A 19,355-nucleotide genomic window follows, 5' to 3' on the forward strand; every position below is an offset into this window, starting at 1 on the left:
TCTTCGCCTTATTTACATACCTAAGCGACGGAATGAAAGGGATGAGCTCGCCGGCAAGTTGGTGCTATGTCTTCCCCGATCAAAACCAACAATCGCTCTATTCCGCCCTTACTTAGACGATATATCGAAGCAATGTTCTCATCTCTTAGGTTTTCGAGAACAATCTCTCCCTTAAAAGCCTTGGCATTGGTAATTGTTCGTCTCCTGCCATCTTGGATGACAAAAACGACCGCCATTACGTTAATTTACGGGTGCCCTTACCCAGTCGTATATTTATGTATGAAATTTATGTAATTTTAATTTACGATTTGCTTGATGAAACGCGATTTCATTGAAACATCGTAATTTATGTAAATCGTAATTTACAACTAGTCGTAAATCGTTGATGAAACGGCTCCCAGAATGTTTTAAAAGTTTAACCCAGTTATGCCTAGTGGACTCTCCCATCCTTCTAAATTGGTTCAATTTATTTCCAAAATTAAGGATTTCTAGTAAACTTATTTCTATATTTCGAATATTTTTTACAGAAACAGCGCAGACCCTGATGAGACGCCGCATCATGCGGCGTCTCATCTGGGTCTACGCTGTTTGCCAAGGCTTTTTTTCTAGACGCTAGGCATAAATGGGTTAATAGCATAACTATAACGACAATTGGTGAGTGCCAATAATAAGTTACAGGTGTAAGAAGCAATCTACGTTCAGTACACTCAAAATGTATTAAGCCACATACTATCTTAAAGGGACCTTTTAAAGATTTTGGCATGTTTTGAAGTTTTTCATTAAATGCTTTAAATTGAAAAATGTTTACATCAGAACAAAAGAGTTCCGGTACAAAATAAAAATAAAATTAAAGAAATAAAGTAATCTACACTAATCTAATGGGAATTGTTGCCATTAAACACCATAATTTGTAATATATGTTGTCATTTCGCAGAATAACAAATGATATGTTATCTATGTGGTTTGAACGTTGAACGTCTTTAACTAGCGTTTCTATTTATACAATTCATGTTATCAACATAATAAGTTCTTACGGACATTAAGTGCTTTACTCGAGATAGACAATAAAATAACAATAGCCAATAACACAGATACGGAGTTCAAATTTGTATTATAATCAGTATGCGTTTAAAACATATTCGGCAATCCTATAAATGGATCTAGAGGGGATGCATCTTTCTACACACATGGGCAGATTAAGAGATATACATATAAGTCGCGTTCTAAGAAAACTGGGCATAATTCGTGTGCGTAAAGTGTCGTCCCAGATTAGCCTGTGAAATCCGCACAGCCTAATCAGGGACGACACTTTCCGCCTAAATTGGATTTTTGCTAAGAAGAGACTTCGTTTCAACGAAAAATGTCATAAACGCGGAAAGTGTCGTCCCAGATTAGCCTGTGCGGACTGCACAGGCTAATCTGGGACGACACTTTACACACATGCATTATGCCCAGTTTTCTCAGAACATGACTCATATTATGCCTACACACATCGGAGGAATAAGAGGGGTATTATTTAGACGGGTTCACCTTCCTACTCAAAGGGATAGATTGAGAGGTAAGGCGTCATGTCAATTGCTCAGTGCTCAGTTTTCTACACACATATTATATGGTTTATAGGTTTACACATTCCTACACACATGTGTAGATTTATAAAGGTACGATAGGCTTTAGGGGGCTACAGCTCCCTACACACATGGGCGGTTGTAGAGGGGTACCGAAGTTGTAAACGTACCCTAAAATGTGGGAAAATCATTTTCTACACTTAATATGCATTTCATACCCGTCCTTTAGTGGTTAAAAGAAGGATTCGTACGTGGCGCTCGTTCTGACAAGAATAGTTGATTACAAAGTCGCATATTAACTCGCGGGCCACTGATTGCTCATATGCCAACATTAACGGATGGGAATCATGTGTCGTATAGAGAGAGATGGGAATAACTACAGTACATGACAGGCTCAAAAAGGCTCTATTGGCCATTGTCGGCTCAGGTACTACTTAAAAGTACTCCGGGGTATGGTCGGATGCCTTTAAACGTATTTTCCGTACCCGGGGTACATAGTAGTATACGTAAGGGTAACCGGGTACTTTTAAGTAGTACCCGAGCCGACAACGATCCTTTGATCCTGATGCGGCGTCTCATCTGGGTCTACGCTGTTTGCCAAGGCTTTTTTTCTAGACGCTAGGAATAAATGGGTTAATAGCATAACTATAACGACAATTGGTGAGTGCCAATAATAAGTTACAGGTGTAAGAAGCAATCTACGCTCAGTCCACTCAAAATGTATTAAGCCACATACTATCTTAAAGGGACCTTTTAAAGATTTTGGCATGTTTTGAAGTTTTTCATTAAATGCTTTAAATTGAAAAATGTTTACATCAGAACAAAAGAGTTCCGGTACAAAATAAAAATAAAATTAAAGAAATAAAGTAATCTACACTAATCTAATGGGAATTGTTGCCATTAAACACCATAATTTGTAATATATGTTGTCATTTCGCAGAATAACAAATGATATGTTATCTATGTGGTTTGAACGTTGAACGTCTTTAACTAGCGTTTCTATTTATACAATTCATGTTATCAACATAATAAGTTCTTACGGACATTAAGTGCTTTACTCGAGATAGACAATAAAATAACAATAGCCAATAACACAGATACGGAGTTCAAATTTGTATTATAATCAGTATGCGTTTAAAACATATTCGGCAATCCTATAAATGGATCTAGAGGGGATGCATCTTTCTACACACATGGGCAGATTAAGAGATATACATATAAGTCGCGTTCTAAGAAAACTGGGCATAATTCGTGTGCGTAAAGTGTCGTCCCAGATTAGCCTGTGAAATCCGCACAGCCTAATCAGGGACGACACTTTCCGCCTAAATTGGATTTTTGCTAAGAAGAGACTTCGTTTCAACGAAAAATGTCATAAACGCGGAAAGTGTCGTCCCAGATTAGCCTGTGCGGACTGCACAGGCTAATCTGGGACGACACTTTACACACATGCATTATGCCCAGTTTTCTCAGAACATGACTCATATTATGCCTACACACATCGGAGGAATAAGAGGGGTATTATTTAGACGGGTTCACCTTCCTACTCAAAGGGATAGATTGAGAGGTAAGGCGTCATGTCAATTGCTCAGTGCTCAGTTTTCTACACACATATTATATGGTTTATAGGTTTACACATTCCTACACACATGTGTAGATTTATAAAGGTACGATAGGCTTTAGGGGGCTACAGCTCCCTACACACATGGGCGGTTGTAGAGGGGTACCGAAGTTGTAAACGTACCCTAACATGTGGGAAAATCATTTTCTACACTTAATATGCATTTCATACCCGTCCTTTAGTGGTTAAAAGAAGGATTCGTACGTGGCGCTCGTTCTGACAAGGATAGTTGATTACAAAGTCGCATATTAACTCGCGGGCCACTGATTGCTCATATGCCAACATTAACGGATGGGAATCATGTGTCGTATAGAGAGAGATGGGAATAACTACAGTACATGACAGGCTCAAAAAGGCTCTATTGGCCATTGTCGGCTCAGGTACTACTTAAAAGTACTCCGGGGTATGGTCGGATGCCTTTAAACGTATTTTCCGTACCCGGGGTACATAGTAGTATACGTAAGGGTAACCGGGTACTTTTAAGTAGTACCCGAGCCGACAACGATCCTTTGATCCTGAGAAAGCCCTTACCGCCTACAATAGCGTGAATGTTTATTTAAAGAAATGCTTGGTTCCCTCAATGTGGTATAACGCCGAATGTATTTATCCACCATTATCTTATGTTGTCAAATGATCTGTTCTTTAAGGTGACTTAAAGTTTACTGCACTGCTCCCTCCGCATATGTGTTGTGATTACCGATGATAAGCGTCGCAACACTTCGACAACAGCGTGGCCCCAATACACAGTTATTTAATACACAGGATTAGTAGGTGGGGATAAAAAAGAAGGCTTCTAGTAGGCATTCGAAAGATTCAAATAGGCATTAATAGCATTTTTAAATGGAATATGTTCTAATGGAAGAAATGTAAGTTAACTTCACTGAAAAATACTTCATTTTAAAGAGATACATGATTTGTTTCTGTTCGAAAGCGCTTTGCACGAATTGTCGTTATCTACGCTCGATACGAAAGTAATAAATCGTGAAACTATAGATTTACTCGTGTAATTGAAACATTTCGAGTTATTATAACTAAATCGTTAATACTCTTTTGACCTACATCAATACGTGCTATTTCTAAATTGTAAAAACATTTGCGAATGCAGGCTTTTTATCGCGACCAATCCATTCTTCTGTATGTTCATTTTTCAAACAATCTGGCTCATAATACATATCCGAACATCCATATCCCCTTAGATGCGTAAAAACGTTTGTTGAGCGCGAAACAGGCATCACGTAGACCTTTGACAAGTAATACAACAGCAGACATAAAAGAGCATCGCTCTGGGAAAAAGTCGTGTGCGTAAAGTGTTGTCCAAGATTAGATTTGTCAAGGATTGAAAATCCAGCTGAAACTTAATTTTCATTTAGAAGTTACTTCATGTTAACGAAAAATTCTAGAAAAGCAAAGTGCCGTCCCAGATTAGACTTTGCGAACATCACAAGCTATTCTGGGACGTCACTTTGCATTTAGCCCGGTTTTCGCAGAGCGAGGCTGAAATTTAATACCTACCCGTTGACAGTTGTATTATTTGTGTAATACAATAAAGACAATCGTATCCCAAATGTCGTAAACAGTCCTGTTAAACATTCTATATATGCGTGAAGTATACATGTATTTAATAAATCGATTAAGCTAAGCTTTACAATGGGAATAAAGTCGTTGCAAGGATTAGATTTAACTAAAGCATTTCGAACGCAGAAGGTATGTTATGTTATGATCATAAGTTAAAGTTACTACCTTTTGAATCAATGTAATATAATTTGAATAGTAATAATAAGTAATACTCAAACAAATAGTATTCTAAACTGGGCCGTCTAGCTTAGTTTGTAGAGCACTGGACTACACATCCGAGGATAGCGGGTTCGATACCTGGCCCGGCCACATAACTTGTATTGGTCATGAAAGCATGTCTACAGCCATTCTTCGTTTAACCTCTGATTCAAGTAGAGAAGTTGTCAGATATTGGCAGACGTAAATACACTCATTTCTGGTAAAGCAGTAATGTCAGGAGAAGTTTGAGCTGATAAACTAACCCTCGTAATGTGACTAAAATGCTGGTGAAAACGGAGAAACATACATCCAAGCAATCACAGACAGAAATTTCATATATACATCGATACATGCATAAATAACTACTTAATGCATGAATGTCTGAGCGGGTTCGTTATTATGCATATTGATGTTTTCCATATTTTTGTAATATTCGTAATAGTTTCTCTCACGTTCATTCATGCAATTTGGGTACAGACTGTATTGATAGATTATAACATAGGTGTGTGTCTATGGTTTGTCATGCGTTTAATTCTGCCGATCAATAGCATTTACCCACGTATAATAAACCCATTCCCAGCAGGTAATAATGATCATTTATAAATTGAAAGTATGCTCGCGACAAATAAAAGCCGATTTCAATTTCAAATCTTAATCGGATAGTGGAATATGCAGTCGTCAGAGGTAATGTGTGATTTATTTGTATGCCCCCATATCGAATGATCAGGGGGTATATTGTTTTTGGCCTGTCTGTCGTCTGCCTGCCTGCCTGCCTGCCTGCCGGTCGGCCGGTCGGTCTGTCTGTCTGTCTGTCTGTCTGTCTGTCTGTCTGTCTGTCTGTCTGTCTGTCTGTCTGTCTGTCTGTCTGTCTGTCTGTCTGTCTGTCTGTCTGTCTGTCTGTCTGTCTGTCTGTCTGTCTGTCTGTCTGTCTGTCTGTCTGTCTGTCTGTCTGTCTGTCTGTCGGTCTGTCGGTCTGTCATTGTATGTGTGTGTCTGTCCCAAAACTTGAACCTTGCTCATAAAATGAAAACTCTTGGGTCTGTGTTCTTTAAACTTCACATGTGCATGCATCTCATTGAGATCTACAATCAAACATGGTTTGAGGTCACTAGATCAATGGTCAAGGTCACTGGGGACATTGTGTTTCACAAACACAGCTCATGTTAAGTTGATAATCAGACGTATAGCATCAATTATTAAATTTATTAATATCATTATATTGATCAAAACATTTGCGAGTAAAAATATTGTTTTCATTGTTGCATGCTGATAAATGCATTTAGATTAATACGAAATACAAATCAATGTGTGAGGTTTCTAGCTGATTATGAGATAACCTATATAGCACTGAGAATCGTTGAATAACGTGGTTTTATTATTTGAGAACCCTTACATATCGGATTATTAAGCCTTAAGCCTACTGTCATGAGTAAAACATTTTTCGCGTATGATATGTAACAAATAAATTGGTATATACATTGTTTGGGTTAAAATCAATATTAAACACACGAATATAAAAACAGAAAAGGTGCGTTGGTATATTTCGGGTGGGTGAATAATGACGTGTTTCAAATTTTAAATGTACAGGCATGTTGATCATTACATGGACACGTTCTTCTTTCTTCAGAAACGTTACCCATTTATGCCTAGCGTCCTGAAAAAAAGGACATTGCAAACAGCGTAGACCCAGATGAGACGCCGCATAATGCGGCGTCTCATCTGGGTCTGCGCTGTTTGCTTAAATGAATTTCTTTATGAAATATTCTAAATATAGAAATATATATAGATCTACTTGACACCCCTAATTTTGGAAATAAATTGACCCAATTTAGAAGGATGGGAGAGTCCACTGGGCATAAATGGGTTAATTGTCTCTATTGATTTGTGTTCGTGTTGTCGTTTATTCTAACACGGCACGCGACTTGTTTTCTATACACAAAGAAGGAAATCAAGTGTGGGTTATTCTGCAATAACTTATGGGTGGAGCTTAATGTTTCGAAAATAGTTCCGAATAAATAAAGAAAATATTGCAGTAAAATGCACGTGCTAAAACCCGCTCTAAAAGAAATGTAATAAATGTAGCATGTATATAAATGTAATGAAACAATAAATTGTATATTTGGTGATAAGTGGCATAACCACGTCTACAAAGAATGTTATTTGTTGGGAAACGTAATTCAGAAAACATTTATAGCATGTCAGCTTTTCAGTAGCATGAATAAACGTGACGACATTAAGTTTCTACGATTGTTGTTTTCAATGAAAGTGACGTTATTTGCAAAATATTAATGAATGAAAATGACGTCATATGTTTGTACAATTTAATGACGTCACTAAATAGTGAACTTGGTACTTAGAAGGGCGGAGTATTGAAAAATATAGTTCACATCCTAAAGCTTGAACAAAAACAACCAGAATCGTGTTAGAATCGAAATAATATTTTTCTATGATGGTTTGTTGTCGAATAACCCACAGTAAGTTGTATAGATGCGTGTTATCAAATCACTCGTGCTTCGCACTCGTGATTTAATTCCTACGCATCTATACTCCTTACTGTGGGTTATTCGACAACAAACCATGATAGAAAAATATTATTTCTTAAATATAAATATCAGTTGGAAATATTGCAGCATTGCTCAATAACATTGATGGATAAAATAAAACAACAAATAGATAAACTATAAAGTAATAAATAAAATAATTTGATGTGCATAATGCATCTGTGCGAAAGTAAGCGATCGATTTAGTCAATGTCATCATTATGGTCGAATAAACGCGTTCCTGTTTTATAGGCTTCAGAATGCACAATTACTGCGCTCGATCCCTCGGGGTTCGAACATTCCAGAAACCGGAAGTTGAACTCCGCCATTCCAGCGTTGGAGAATAGCAGGAGTCACGCTTTTGGTAGATATAGCTCTTCAAAATTAACATAAACTCGCGAACGCTATGAGCATAATATTCCACCTTAAATATTTTTTAAATTCTTTTCATTTACCTATGGGATAAATCAGCTTTAATCGTATTCCTATGGTTGTTTATGTATTTTCTTCGTTGTGTAATACTTACTGACGGTTACAAGAATTACTCTCCTGATGAGATTCCGGAGTTTTATTACTCTAGGCGATTCACAGCAGATTTCATTCTTGCACGTGCTTCACAAGTTTGACGACTCATTACAAATATTTATGTCGGGTATTATTTGATTCCCTATCTGTGAATGGTTTCAGCCGTAAACGGAGGCGCCAAAAGGCCGCCTCTGACCCGCCGAAAGAGCCTGGACGGCTCTACAAACTCCATTACACTGCCACCACTGGAGCGCAGCCGCACTGACCTAGGTGAGATATGACAAAATAGTCTTCCACTAAATATGTATGAAACTAATGATTTAAGTATACATGTATATGAATGCGAGAGGTACTCGCATTTCACCAGTGATAATCTAAATAATTTACAACCGTAACTTCATATCTGAAGATAAAAACAAAACACATTTAAGAGAATATGTTATGCCTATGAGTTATCCCTTCCTGAACACATTTTAACCGGCCATGTTAGTCATAATATATGGGTTTTCCTTCTTTACGAAAATAAATCCTTTTCCTTTGTGAGGGATCTTAGCCGTGATGGTTAACGTATACCTTGTTTCTCCTCGGGTCAAGACTATTCCAGGGAGGCCATAGTCGTTAGAAGTTCAAGTCGTAGGCCTAACACATTTCCTTTAAAATCCAAGGCAAATATTCTTTGAAATCCAACATGGTGCTGGATTGTTGATTTCTTTGCCCAATTACTACAATATACATCCATCAAAAAATAGTATAAACACTCAAAGTCTTCAAAGTTACTTGCGTGCAAATAGTTATCATTAAATTAAAACTCAACGTGCTTGCTTTTGGCGTCAAGTGAGTAAATTTACACACCATTTATACTCGAGCTTGTAAATGTTTTTCGTCTCACTTTACCGAGAAAAACATGTCTCGTTTTTTTCCATTTTATCAAACAAATATAATCTATAAACATCTAGAAACATCGCCATTACAGCAACAGAGAATAACAAGCTGTTACCTTATCGTTTTGTAATATATCAGGTTAACCTTAGTGTAACATAACGACGACGCTTGCTGAGGCGTTCTTTTTATTCTTTCCAATCCTATTACAAAACGACATGGCAGTAACCTTAAGGCCCGGTCACACAGCCAGAACTTTGCTGGAGCGTTCCTTGAGCGGTATGAAGAGGGGCCGAATTTCGGCAACGCTCGTCACTGCGCACAAAATGGGGAAAAAAATCGAAAACACTGGCGTTGCCAAAGCGGTGCACCGCTGAAGCCAGCGTTGGTTTAGCGTTGGTTTAACGGTAGAGAGCGGTAGCGAGAGTTGGTTTAGCGGTGACGCGAGCGTTGACAGAGCGGCGTTCTGCGCCTTCCTGCACAAGGAGGTCAAGCCCAGGAAACTTAGAAACATACCCCTCACACAGGAAACTTTAACAAACCAGCCTCCAGAAGCCCAGCACTCGGCGTGGACTAGCATCTCTCGCCAGCCTTCCCACGACGTCGAGGAACAGAAAGAAGACGAGGGTTCCCTCTCGCTTATGGACACTCAAGCGGCACTAACGAGGTCCTAGGGCACCCAACTTCCACTAGCTCTCTCCTCCACCAACACCAGACCACGCCGTACCGCCACCAGAGCCGAGCCTGAAGACGCCCCTAAGATGAGAGATAGTATGAAGGCTACCAACGCCGTCCTGGAGAGACTGGTCCTTGCCCAGGAGATCAGCCATGCACGACAGCCATTCATCACGTACATGTCCCAGTCTCTCCAACAACTACCTGATGCCCAGTACCAGCTCACAGTAGAGAGAATGACGGCCATCCTCTACGAGATGCAGCGACCCATCCCCCACCCCCTCCCTCCAGCTCAACCACCTCCAGCATCAGTACCTTCACCTACACTCACCTTCTACCAGCAGCGGCCGCATTGCTACCAGCCCCAGACTCAGCATTACGGATTCTAGCAGCAGCCTTAGCCTGAGCACCAGCCTCAGCACTTCCAGCAATTGCAGACATCCAGAGGCAGCCAGCCATCCACCACCCCAAGGAGCTCCAGCGCAGGACTCATGTTGTCAGACATGCCGAAGTTTTACTCCTTTAACCAAGCCAACATGAGCGCCGTCAGCGAGGGGTGGATTCTCCAGGACCTTCAAAGGCATGATGTAAATGCTCTATCCATACCAATCCCCGCCACAGCTCAAGGGACTGATGATTTACTGGCAGAGATAAGGGCCACCGTTGAGGAGAATTGAGACTGCTTGTGATGTGTTGAAGGGACTGCTCAGTTATTTCATGTGATTTTTGTTTAAGGGATGAGCTTGCAAGCTGTTTTGATGTTTATTAGTTTTATGTGCACTTGTGTGTTTGGGTGGTCTCAAAAGTTTTGAGCTTTAATAAACAGCATTTTTATTAAACTATACTTGACAACTTTATTCATTGGAATTTCTAACTTAAAAAAAAACTTCAAGTATTAAACAAGACATGTTTTAACCCATTAAGACCCAGGCTATTTTTAGAGTCTACCTCTTTGCCTGAAATTACCAAAAAGGCAGCTTACTACAGGCTTAATGACTTACAAGACCCCATAGTACTGAAATCATTGAAAACAATAGAGCATTTGCTCCTTTTTGGAGCAAATGTTTTATTTATTACAATGGCTTCAAAAACTGAAATTTTCAGAAGTGCGGAAAGGTGCTACTGGGACTAAATGGATTAAACATAAAGTGCTTTTATTAATGTAATATGACATCAAGAATGAATCGTGTCACAAGTTTCGTTATGAGTCTCATAACATTTCAAACAAACACAAGTACAACTTGTTCATTTCATGTCCAATACTGGGGCACCATTAACGTTCGAGTTCCTTTAACAATGACAAATAGCATTTACAACAAAGTAATCAACATATTACATGTATATGGACAATGCACAAGTGTATCCTCAGTGTTCTACGCAGTGTTCAGTTGATAGCCACCATTCTTTCCTGCCAGTCCACTGATCCTGCAGGGGAGTTGCAACAATGCTTGAGTAGGTAACGCTGCCTCTTCCCATTACGCGAGGCTGTGTTTGGGCCTTGCACGACGATAGTGTCCTCCAAGTTCCGTCCTTCTCTCCATGCCCCAGGCTGCAGGTTGCCATCTGGTTGTGCACGGTCCACAAGTCTGTTCTGGAGCACTGAATAGCGGGTGCGCATCAGGTTTTGGAGGATGCAGCAAGCTTCCACGATGGTTCTGACAGTTTCATGGTGAAGTTGCATGGTGGTGAGCATAATCTGAAACCTGTTGGCCAGGATGCCGAATGCGTTCTCCACGACCCGTCTTGCCCTGGATAGCCGATAGTTGAAGATGCGCTCTTCATGGGTGGGCTTTCTGGTGTTGTACGGCTTCATGAGGTAGGTCCGCAGTGAGAAGGCGTCATCTCCGATGATGAAGTAAGGCACATTCTGATTGTCATTGGGTAGGTGTCTGGCTGAGGAAAGGCGTGAATCCTGTTCTGGTCCAGCCCACGATGGAGATCACTTTCAGTGTAGATCTGAGCGTCTGAGGATGAGCCATTGCCTGAGACGTCAATGTAGGTGAACTTGTAGTCAGCATCCACCAAGGCATACAGGATGACGCTGTAAAAGCCTTTGTAGTTGTAGAATTCTGAGCCAGAGTTAGGAGGAGCTTTACAGGCCACGTGCTTGCCATCAATGGCACCAACTGTGTGGGGAAAGTTCCATCTCTGTTACCATTTGTCAGCCAGGTCTCTCCATCCTTGTTCAGTTGTTGGGCAAAACAACAATTCATCTGTGTACTCCTCAATGATGGCCTTTACCACTTCTCTAACTGCCACACTGATGGTGTTGTGGGGAACCTTCCAGGCGTATTGCATGTTTCTGTAGGTGTTACCAAGGCCAGGTGCCGTAGGGTGATTGCCACTTTGATACCAGGTTCCAGGCTTGGTCGGTAATTGGTGTCTTGCTTGGTCAATCGGGGGTCAGCCTCTGTACAACTTCATCAAACATAGCTGGTGGCATCCTCATAAAGTGATGGAAGGCTCGTGGATCCTCATTCCTCAGCTCCATCATCAGCTTGTGATACAGTCCATGTTCAGGGCTTCTCAGTATCCACTGTCTGACCCAAACAACTCTGTTCATCCTTCTTCTCTCTCTTCTCCTTCTGTCAACAGCTTGTTGCAATCTGAGGAGATTCTGATTCTGCTGCTGGACTAGTGCACCTATCACAAAAAGTCTCACAGCATCCATAGTAGAACACTTTTATTGTAACTGAGCAAATTAAAATGAGGTCTGCACTCAACGGTAGCTAGATTTAAAATGGATTCCTAATTCATTTCTCCCCGTATTTATAGCCAAATTCTGTTCCCGCTCCAACACCTCAATACCAACGCCAAACCAAAGGTTCATCACTGCAATTTATCGCTACTTCAACGCCCGACACCGTTCAAGCAATTCCGTGTCCGTTCGAAAAACGCTAACAACCGCTCCACCAAAGTTTGTGCAACGTTTAATCACCGCCCGGGCAAAGCTGGCGAAGCAGCGGTTGTCCAGCATTCAAAATTTCTGCGTTGGCCTTGCGGACTCAAACGTCCACGAACTTGCTTCTAGCGGTGCCAAACTTTGACTGAGTGTTGGTGGAACGGCGGTGAACTTTGTCGGAGCGGAAAATGGCCCGCTCCTCACCGCTCGCAATATTTTGTGCAGCTCAAAACTTTCTGAGCGGTAGGAGGAACCATCAGCGGTTACCGAGCGTATACGGCGTTGCCTTAACGGGGGCCAACTTCTGTTTAACGGTCGTGAACGGTCGTGAAGCGGTAGCGAGCGGTGATGATTGTTTTTCACCGCTCCAGGAACGCTCAAGCTTAGTTCTGGCGGTGTGACCGAGCCTTTAGTTGCTGTTTGTCACACTTCTACGCCCCATTTATAACGAACTAATGAATTAATACCGCAACGATTCGTCTTCATAGCGGGAATGAATTTGTGGTATGACATTCTATAAATAGATGGTAACGCCACTGCGTGCCTGTAAGACAGTCGACGCTTGACGCGTTAATCGTGACGCCATAAGCACTTGCTTGTAATTGGACACCCCCATTTTCCGTCCCGTTCATACCACCCACTTTTTGCCAACACTAACAGGTAGCCTATTGACAGCAAACAGGCGACCGAAATCGCCGACCCCGAATCACACGATGATCAACAAACGAGATCCGAACCTGCTGCGAACCCCCGACTTCCGGGCACTGCTGACTACTTCCGCCCCAATTCCCAACCTACTGGACCCGCCGCCACGGACCGCCGAGCGGAAGACTCCGCCCTGGAAACCCCTGAAGTTATGGAGGAACGAAGTGACCAAGTGAGTCCATTTCAACTTTCAATACTGCATCATTTTTAACAAATCATACCGAATAACTCTCACTAAGTTATATCGTTAAAAGATGATTTCTAGAAGCTTCTGTATCAGTTTACAGTACCGTAAGTTACATGTACATGTATTTTTTATTGCATGTATGTATTATTGCAGTTGACTATTACTGTACATACATGTATTTATTAATGCAGTTGACTTTAACGTGTATGTTACATGTATGTCTTATTGCAGTTTACTAACATATATGTTACATGTATGTTTTATTGCATTTGACTTTTACATGTTTTTCACATGTATGCATTTTGCTTTTTGAATCTATGAAAAGGTATACAATTGTGAATAGGTCCCAAGTGAAACTGAGATGAATGTTTTCGTGTATGCAGCATATACATCTATTGAACGTTTTCAGTCAAGTTAATTTCTGTGACGACAATGCCTTACAATATAATAAGTGCAAATAACTCTATATGATACACAAAAAAGATCCTTAAAAATAATGGCGTATGAAAAACATCACACGATTCGCGTTTTGTGAAAACTGGGCATAATGCATGTACGTAAAGTGCAGTCCGCACAGGTTAATCAGGGACGACACTTTCCGCTTTAAGGGTATTTTTCGTTTAAAGGAAGTCCCTTCTTACCTAAAATCTTGTTTATGCGAAAAGTGTCGTCCCTGATTAGCCTGTGCAGACTGCACAGGCTAATCTGAGACGACACTTTACGCACAAGCGTTATGCCCAGTTTTCTCAGAACACGACTCATATATACATCTGTTCCCAGGGAGGTGCCGTCCCGGCCCCCGATAGCCCTTCGATCCGATTGGAAGGCCCCTCCGGCCGAGTGGGATGACAGAGACCAGTACATCTACGGGGCCAAGCCCGTTTTCTACACGAACCTCAAGTACGCCAACAGCAAGGACTTTACCATCAATCCAGAATGGCTCTCCGAATTCATGACCGTCTCCACGTATTCCAATGCCTATCGCACATGCGCACTGAGATATGGCTGGTGTGCCTAGCGCGCGTGGGATTAATTGCCCGAGGATTTTGATGTTATTGTTGTTTATGGTAAAATGTTCGAGTTAATATACGTTGATAAAATAAATACTATCATACCTGCCATTTCATTTTTGGATTCCTTATGTTTCAGCTGTGCAATGTGGAGTTTTACGCTCTATACAGTATATTAAGCATGATTAAATCATACTTCGAAGAAATGATGGTGCAAATAGAACGCCGCTCCCCCCCCTCTAAAACATATTTTTTTTAGGAATGATTTAAAAAATAATTTAATTTTGAATATTTTTGAAACTGATATTTTCTGCAATTTGCAATATTTCACCTTGATGATATCCTCTGAAATCTAAAAGCAGATGCAAATTGACGGTGTTTAACAGTCATTAGCCTAATCTTTTCCTGACGTGAATGTCTTTTCTCGTCTGTGTATGCATGCGTTGTTGTAAAAAATGAAAGCGCGTTTCACTTGTATTACGCCTATTCACAAACTTCATTTCACCGCTCATTACCGTCTATCGAGTCGCGTTCTATGAAAACTGGGCTTAATGCATGTGCGTAAAGTGTCCTCCCAGATTAGCCTGTGCAGTCCGCACAGGCTAATCAGGGACGACACTTTCCGCCTCACTTTATTTTCGGTAAGGAGGGACTTCCTTGAATCTAAAAATACCATAAAGCGGAAAGTGTCGTCCCTGATAAGCCTGTGCGGACTGCACAGGCTAATCTGGGACGACACTTTACGCACATGCATTTAGCCCAGTTTTCTCAGAACGCGGCTCAATACCAAGCTATGCTCAGTCTCCATTACGTCCATGTTGTACAACATACTTGACAGATACGGCATTAACAAACTGGATATACCGGACATGAACAAATCTTTCATTACAATTTCCAATATTGTCCTTTTAAAATATAACGATACTTTTTTTTACAGCAATTCATGTTCATTATGGTTAGAATGTCGTTGCAATTCTATTGTCACAAACATGTTTGGTTAACATAAGCATATTTTTGAAAATCTTTAAATCTAAATGTGTCGTTAATTTCGAAATCAGTCACGAGAATATGAAAAATGTTCACTACAAAATTTAGTAATCAATCTCATAATAGCGGTTGCAAGACTTGCTAATCAGGACAGTATATTAACTTAGATTTATCTCTACTGAAAGAAAAATGAAAGATATATTCCATGTGATTTTTTCACTTGATTTTGCATTTTTAGCAAATCCATATTAATTTATATCAACTTTCGCATCATTTACGAGTCCTCATTTACGAGACATATGTGCATATAACTTGATTATTATTACGCTCTCTGCTTTCTGATGTGTAGCCAATGTCAAGTATGTTTGCCGTGTGCAAATAATTATCGGTTGCAAGAGGTTTTGAAACTGGATTAGTGTATGAATACTCTCTAGGAAGTAAAGATAATGATCTTGTTTTGCACTTCTTACTTACTGGAGTGTTATTGTAATCTACATATGTCTTGATATTACCGCTTGCAAATTGACAATTTATCTCAAGTGATGTCTACTGATAAACCATACAAATTCAGTCTGTCAAGGTTGTCCCGTTATTGCACAACATGTTCCATAAAGTATCTACTTGAAAAAAGTTCAGAAAGCAAAACCTCTTCATAGTTTAAGAACATTGGTTCGTTTTCTTTTGTTTCATGTATGTTATGCTCAGTTGAGTAAATATGAAATATTTGTGAAACCATTAAGAACAGATTTAAAACATTTAATACTGACTTTTTAAAGGATGCAAGACAATGTAACACACACTTCAACTGTGACTTGCTTAATAATATACATTTGTTTATTATTTAAACAGGACGTAAAACAGCGGATGATTTAAGCATTTAATCAGAAGCAAAATAGCATTAACCCATACATATATATACATTTGTAATTGTGTCCCTTTACTAATTGTCCGTAACTGATATAAAGAACGCGAAACATCAGCTACAATTGTCTCTCGTGTATCTCATGCAGGAGAAAAATATTATCTTAGCTCGAGGCCATTAATTATTAGAAATGACCTACTACCATACAGTCATTCCTACCACACAAAAATACGGCACACATCATAAATTAGGCCGTTAACACGAACAATAAAAAAAATAGAACTTGGGAAGTCGGTCTTGGAACGGTCAATTCAAATTTTTGCCCAAGAACATCACACGTGGTTATCATGTAAGTGTAAATTATAAAAGAACCCTAATGCATCACAGTTCAAATCAAATATAAAAAGAAAACGCGTTTCAATTTAGATCTTTCAACTGTTCAATTGTTGTATGCAAAGTATCTGGAGCATAAGGACTTTTTAAGCAATGGAATAATGCTAACCAGAAATGTTCACATAAAACGCATACGAAGAAAGAAACGCAGAAACAGAAATATACCCGAACTTCGCATTTAACTGAGCCCGATTCACCGAAGCAAATGTCTTTAGGGTGGACATACTGCTGTTTTGATTGAGCTGTCTGATTGTAATGTTGCTAAAACAAGATTTGCGTTATATTATACATGTTAAATCGTGTTTTTTACTTACAATGAGCATGATCATTTTGTTCTTTAATGTGTGAACGACACAGAAAATATATATCTTGCAAACATCGTGATGGTGATGTTACTATATCTTTTTTATCAAAACTTCGTTTCTAGCATCTCTATACACAATGGCAGAAATAACGAACATTATATTATTGCGTATGTATTTCTGATATTTGGCAAATGACAATTCAAGCGAGCAAAAAGTTGGTTATTTATAAAATCTTTTTCACCGAAACTAAAATGTGTCGGACATAGATTGGTAAGGTATGGTGATTTTTTTAAATTGCGTTCTAATGTTTGTTTTCCCGCGGAATCCCAAGTAATATCATATTGGCATGGAAGGAATTTCGTCATATTGGCTGGCAAAGTAGTCCCAACTCACGAAACTGTTGCTCTGAGAGTTTTCACAGATTCAATGATTATTATTAGTATTATTAGATATGATAGTATTATATAAATAAATGATATCGTATCAGTCTTTGCAATGGTTAATTACAGTCTTTAAATAATTATTCCTATAGTTATATTACATGTACATCTATTTGGTTAAATATATTATAATTATTAAAAAGAACAAGAGATGTGTTTGTCAGAAACACAATGCCCCCTTCTACGCCATTTAAAGCCATATATTTGACCTTTGACATTGAATGATGACCTTTACCTTGACCTTTCATCACTCAAAATGTGCAGCTCCATGAGATACACATGCATGCCAAACATCAAGTTGCTTTGTGAAGCGACATAGAAGTTATGAGCTTTTTTCGAAACCTAAATGCGAAACCTAAATACAAAGTGTGACGGAAAGACAGACAGACGGACGGTCCGATCACTATATGCCCTCCTTCGGGGGCATAAAAATAAACTTACTAACAATGGTAGTAATTATGGTAGTAGAAAAAGTTCAGAATTTATAACCTTTCATTGACAATAACAACTTATTGTTTCTTTGATTTAGGCCAAAATCTGATGTCTCGAGAAATTCTAGTTGCTGTAGTCTTGTGAGTAAAATATACTTAAACGAAAAATTATAAAAATGTAAAACCATATGCAAATACTTAGTCTATTCATCAAAGATCCCCATACATGTCTTTATTTACTTTATTACAATAAAATGTGTAATATGGTATGCCAATTAGCAACAGCTTAATGTACTTTATACCTGTAAATACAATAATGAATGTCATAAATACTTTTTTCTTGCAATTAATTTTACATATGATGTTGGTTTACTCAAATGAGAAATAGCTACATTGTCCATAAATGTACATTCACGGTGTGTTAAGGTTTGAATAGCATTATAAATAAACTAGGTTTGTTATATTTTTAATTCTAGTTCAATATATAAACTTTTCTATGGAGCATACGCTTATGTCTTATCATTGATATTTAAAGTAATGAAAGTATTGCTTGTATATTTTGTTCTTTTCTTTCATGTGTACAGATTCAGCATCAACAAATTGTTTTTGTACTTATCTTGTGAGACCTACATTAAGAAATCCAGTGCTGGAAAATCAAGAATCTGCTTTACCAACCGAAATAAATATATATTTAAAGAAAAAGTGTGTATTAACTTAAGAAAATAATAACTGTCAAACATCATTATGTTACCGGGTCACTTACCTAGATTGAAATATTTTTATTACTTAAGTTTTTTACCATGAGTCACAGCGTGATCTCTTATGCCAATAGTAAGAAAATATTGATACAGGGAAACACCTAAATGTAATTCACCTTTTTTAATTAAAAATGTATATCACTTAAGTTACAGTTACTTAAAATTGCAATCAATTGAAACTAAAATTTACAAGAGGGTGATATTAATTTTGTAAAAAAACTAAGAAATGACTGTTTAAATGCAGTTGTTGTTGTTTTTTACAAATATTATCGGTGAATTTATTCATCTTATTTTTGATTTAATACTTTCACAAACTAGTTTAACAATACTAATGTAGTTTATTCAGGGCCAATGGAACTGTTGATTACATGCTTTGAGTTTCATTCTGGGGTTCTAATACATTGTCTGGATTTTCCAATAAACAATAGTGGACGGAGGCTGATCAATTTGTAATTAGAAACCAAATGTCATAACACAATTAATAGTTAATTAAATACCCTTTGTAAATTTATTCTTAGACTTTAGGGAATATTACTCATTTACACTAAAAACACGCTGTGTTCTTCAATAGTATTGCTTTTATATGGCATGGACTGCTTTCTTTAAAATTTTAAACATAGTTCACAAAATGTTGCATTAATAAATTTACTTAGGTAATTTCAAAAAACATTTAAGACTAATTTAGTCAGTCGGTGCAACATTTAACAACTCAAAGATTTAAAGGAAAAACTAAAAGAAAAAATAGGAACTTTTTTTTCTACGTTTACTCATATTATTTTGCACGTGTTCACATTTTAATT

At 38.6% G+C, this 19,355-nt stretch overlaps 3 protein-coding genes across 4 annotated transcripts in view; all 3 read left to right on the forward strand.

The window, feature by feature from the left end:
* The window catches only part of LOC127836643 (uncharacterized), a 318,189-nt gene that overhangs the window by 93,355 nt on the left and 205,479 nt on the right, over positions 1-19,355 (forward strand). The gene's annotated exons all lie outside the window — the stretch shown is intronic.
* Positions 1-19,355, forward strand: part of LOC127835872 (uncharacterized) — a 385,246-nt gene that overhangs the window by 76,092 nt on the left and 289,799 nt on the right. The gene's annotated exons all lie outside the window — the stretch shown is intronic.
* LOC127836645 (uncharacterized) lies at positions 4,759-14,490 on the forward strand. Of its 2 annotated transcripts, none has more exons than XM_052363329.1 (5): positions 4,759-4,887; positions 7,749-7,860; positions 8,184-8,291; positions 13,138-13,354; positions 14,150-14,490. In XM_052363329.1, the coding sequence occupies exons 1-5, from the start codon at positions 4,831-4,833 to the stop codon at positions 14,385-14,387; spliced, it is 732 nt and encodes a 243-aa protein (XP_052219289.1). In that variant the 5' UTR covers positions 4,759-4,830; the 3' UTR covers positions 14,388-14,490. The 2 variants fall into 2 exon arrangements, with proteins under 2 accessions (XP_052219289.1, XP_052219290.1); XM_052363330.1 differs by lacking the exon at positions 4,759-4,887 and adding an exon at positions 5,494-5,640.

This window comes from Dreissena polymorpha, chromosome 6 (assembly GCF_020536995.1).
Source record: "Dreissena polymorpha isolate Duluth1 chromosome 6, UMN_Dpol_1.0, whole genome shotgun sequence".
NCBI classification, from domain to species: domain Eukaryota; kingdom Metazoa; phylum Mollusca; class Bivalvia; order Myida; family Dreissenidae; genus Dreissena; species Dreissena polymorpha.

Coding starts and splice junctions, on each gene's coding strand:
- LOC127836645 (XM_052363329.1), top strand. CDS start 4,831: ATGGGAATAAAGTCGTTGCAAGGATTAGATTTAACTAAAGCATTTCGA. Junction 4,888..7,748: donor AAGCATTTCGAACGCAGAAG/GTATGTTATGTT, acceptor CCTGTTTTATAG/GCTTCAGAATGCACAATTAC. Junction 13,355..14,149: donor TGGAGGAACGAAGTGACCAA/GTGAGTCCATTT, acceptor ATCTGTTCCCAG/GGAGGTGCCGTCCCGGCCCC.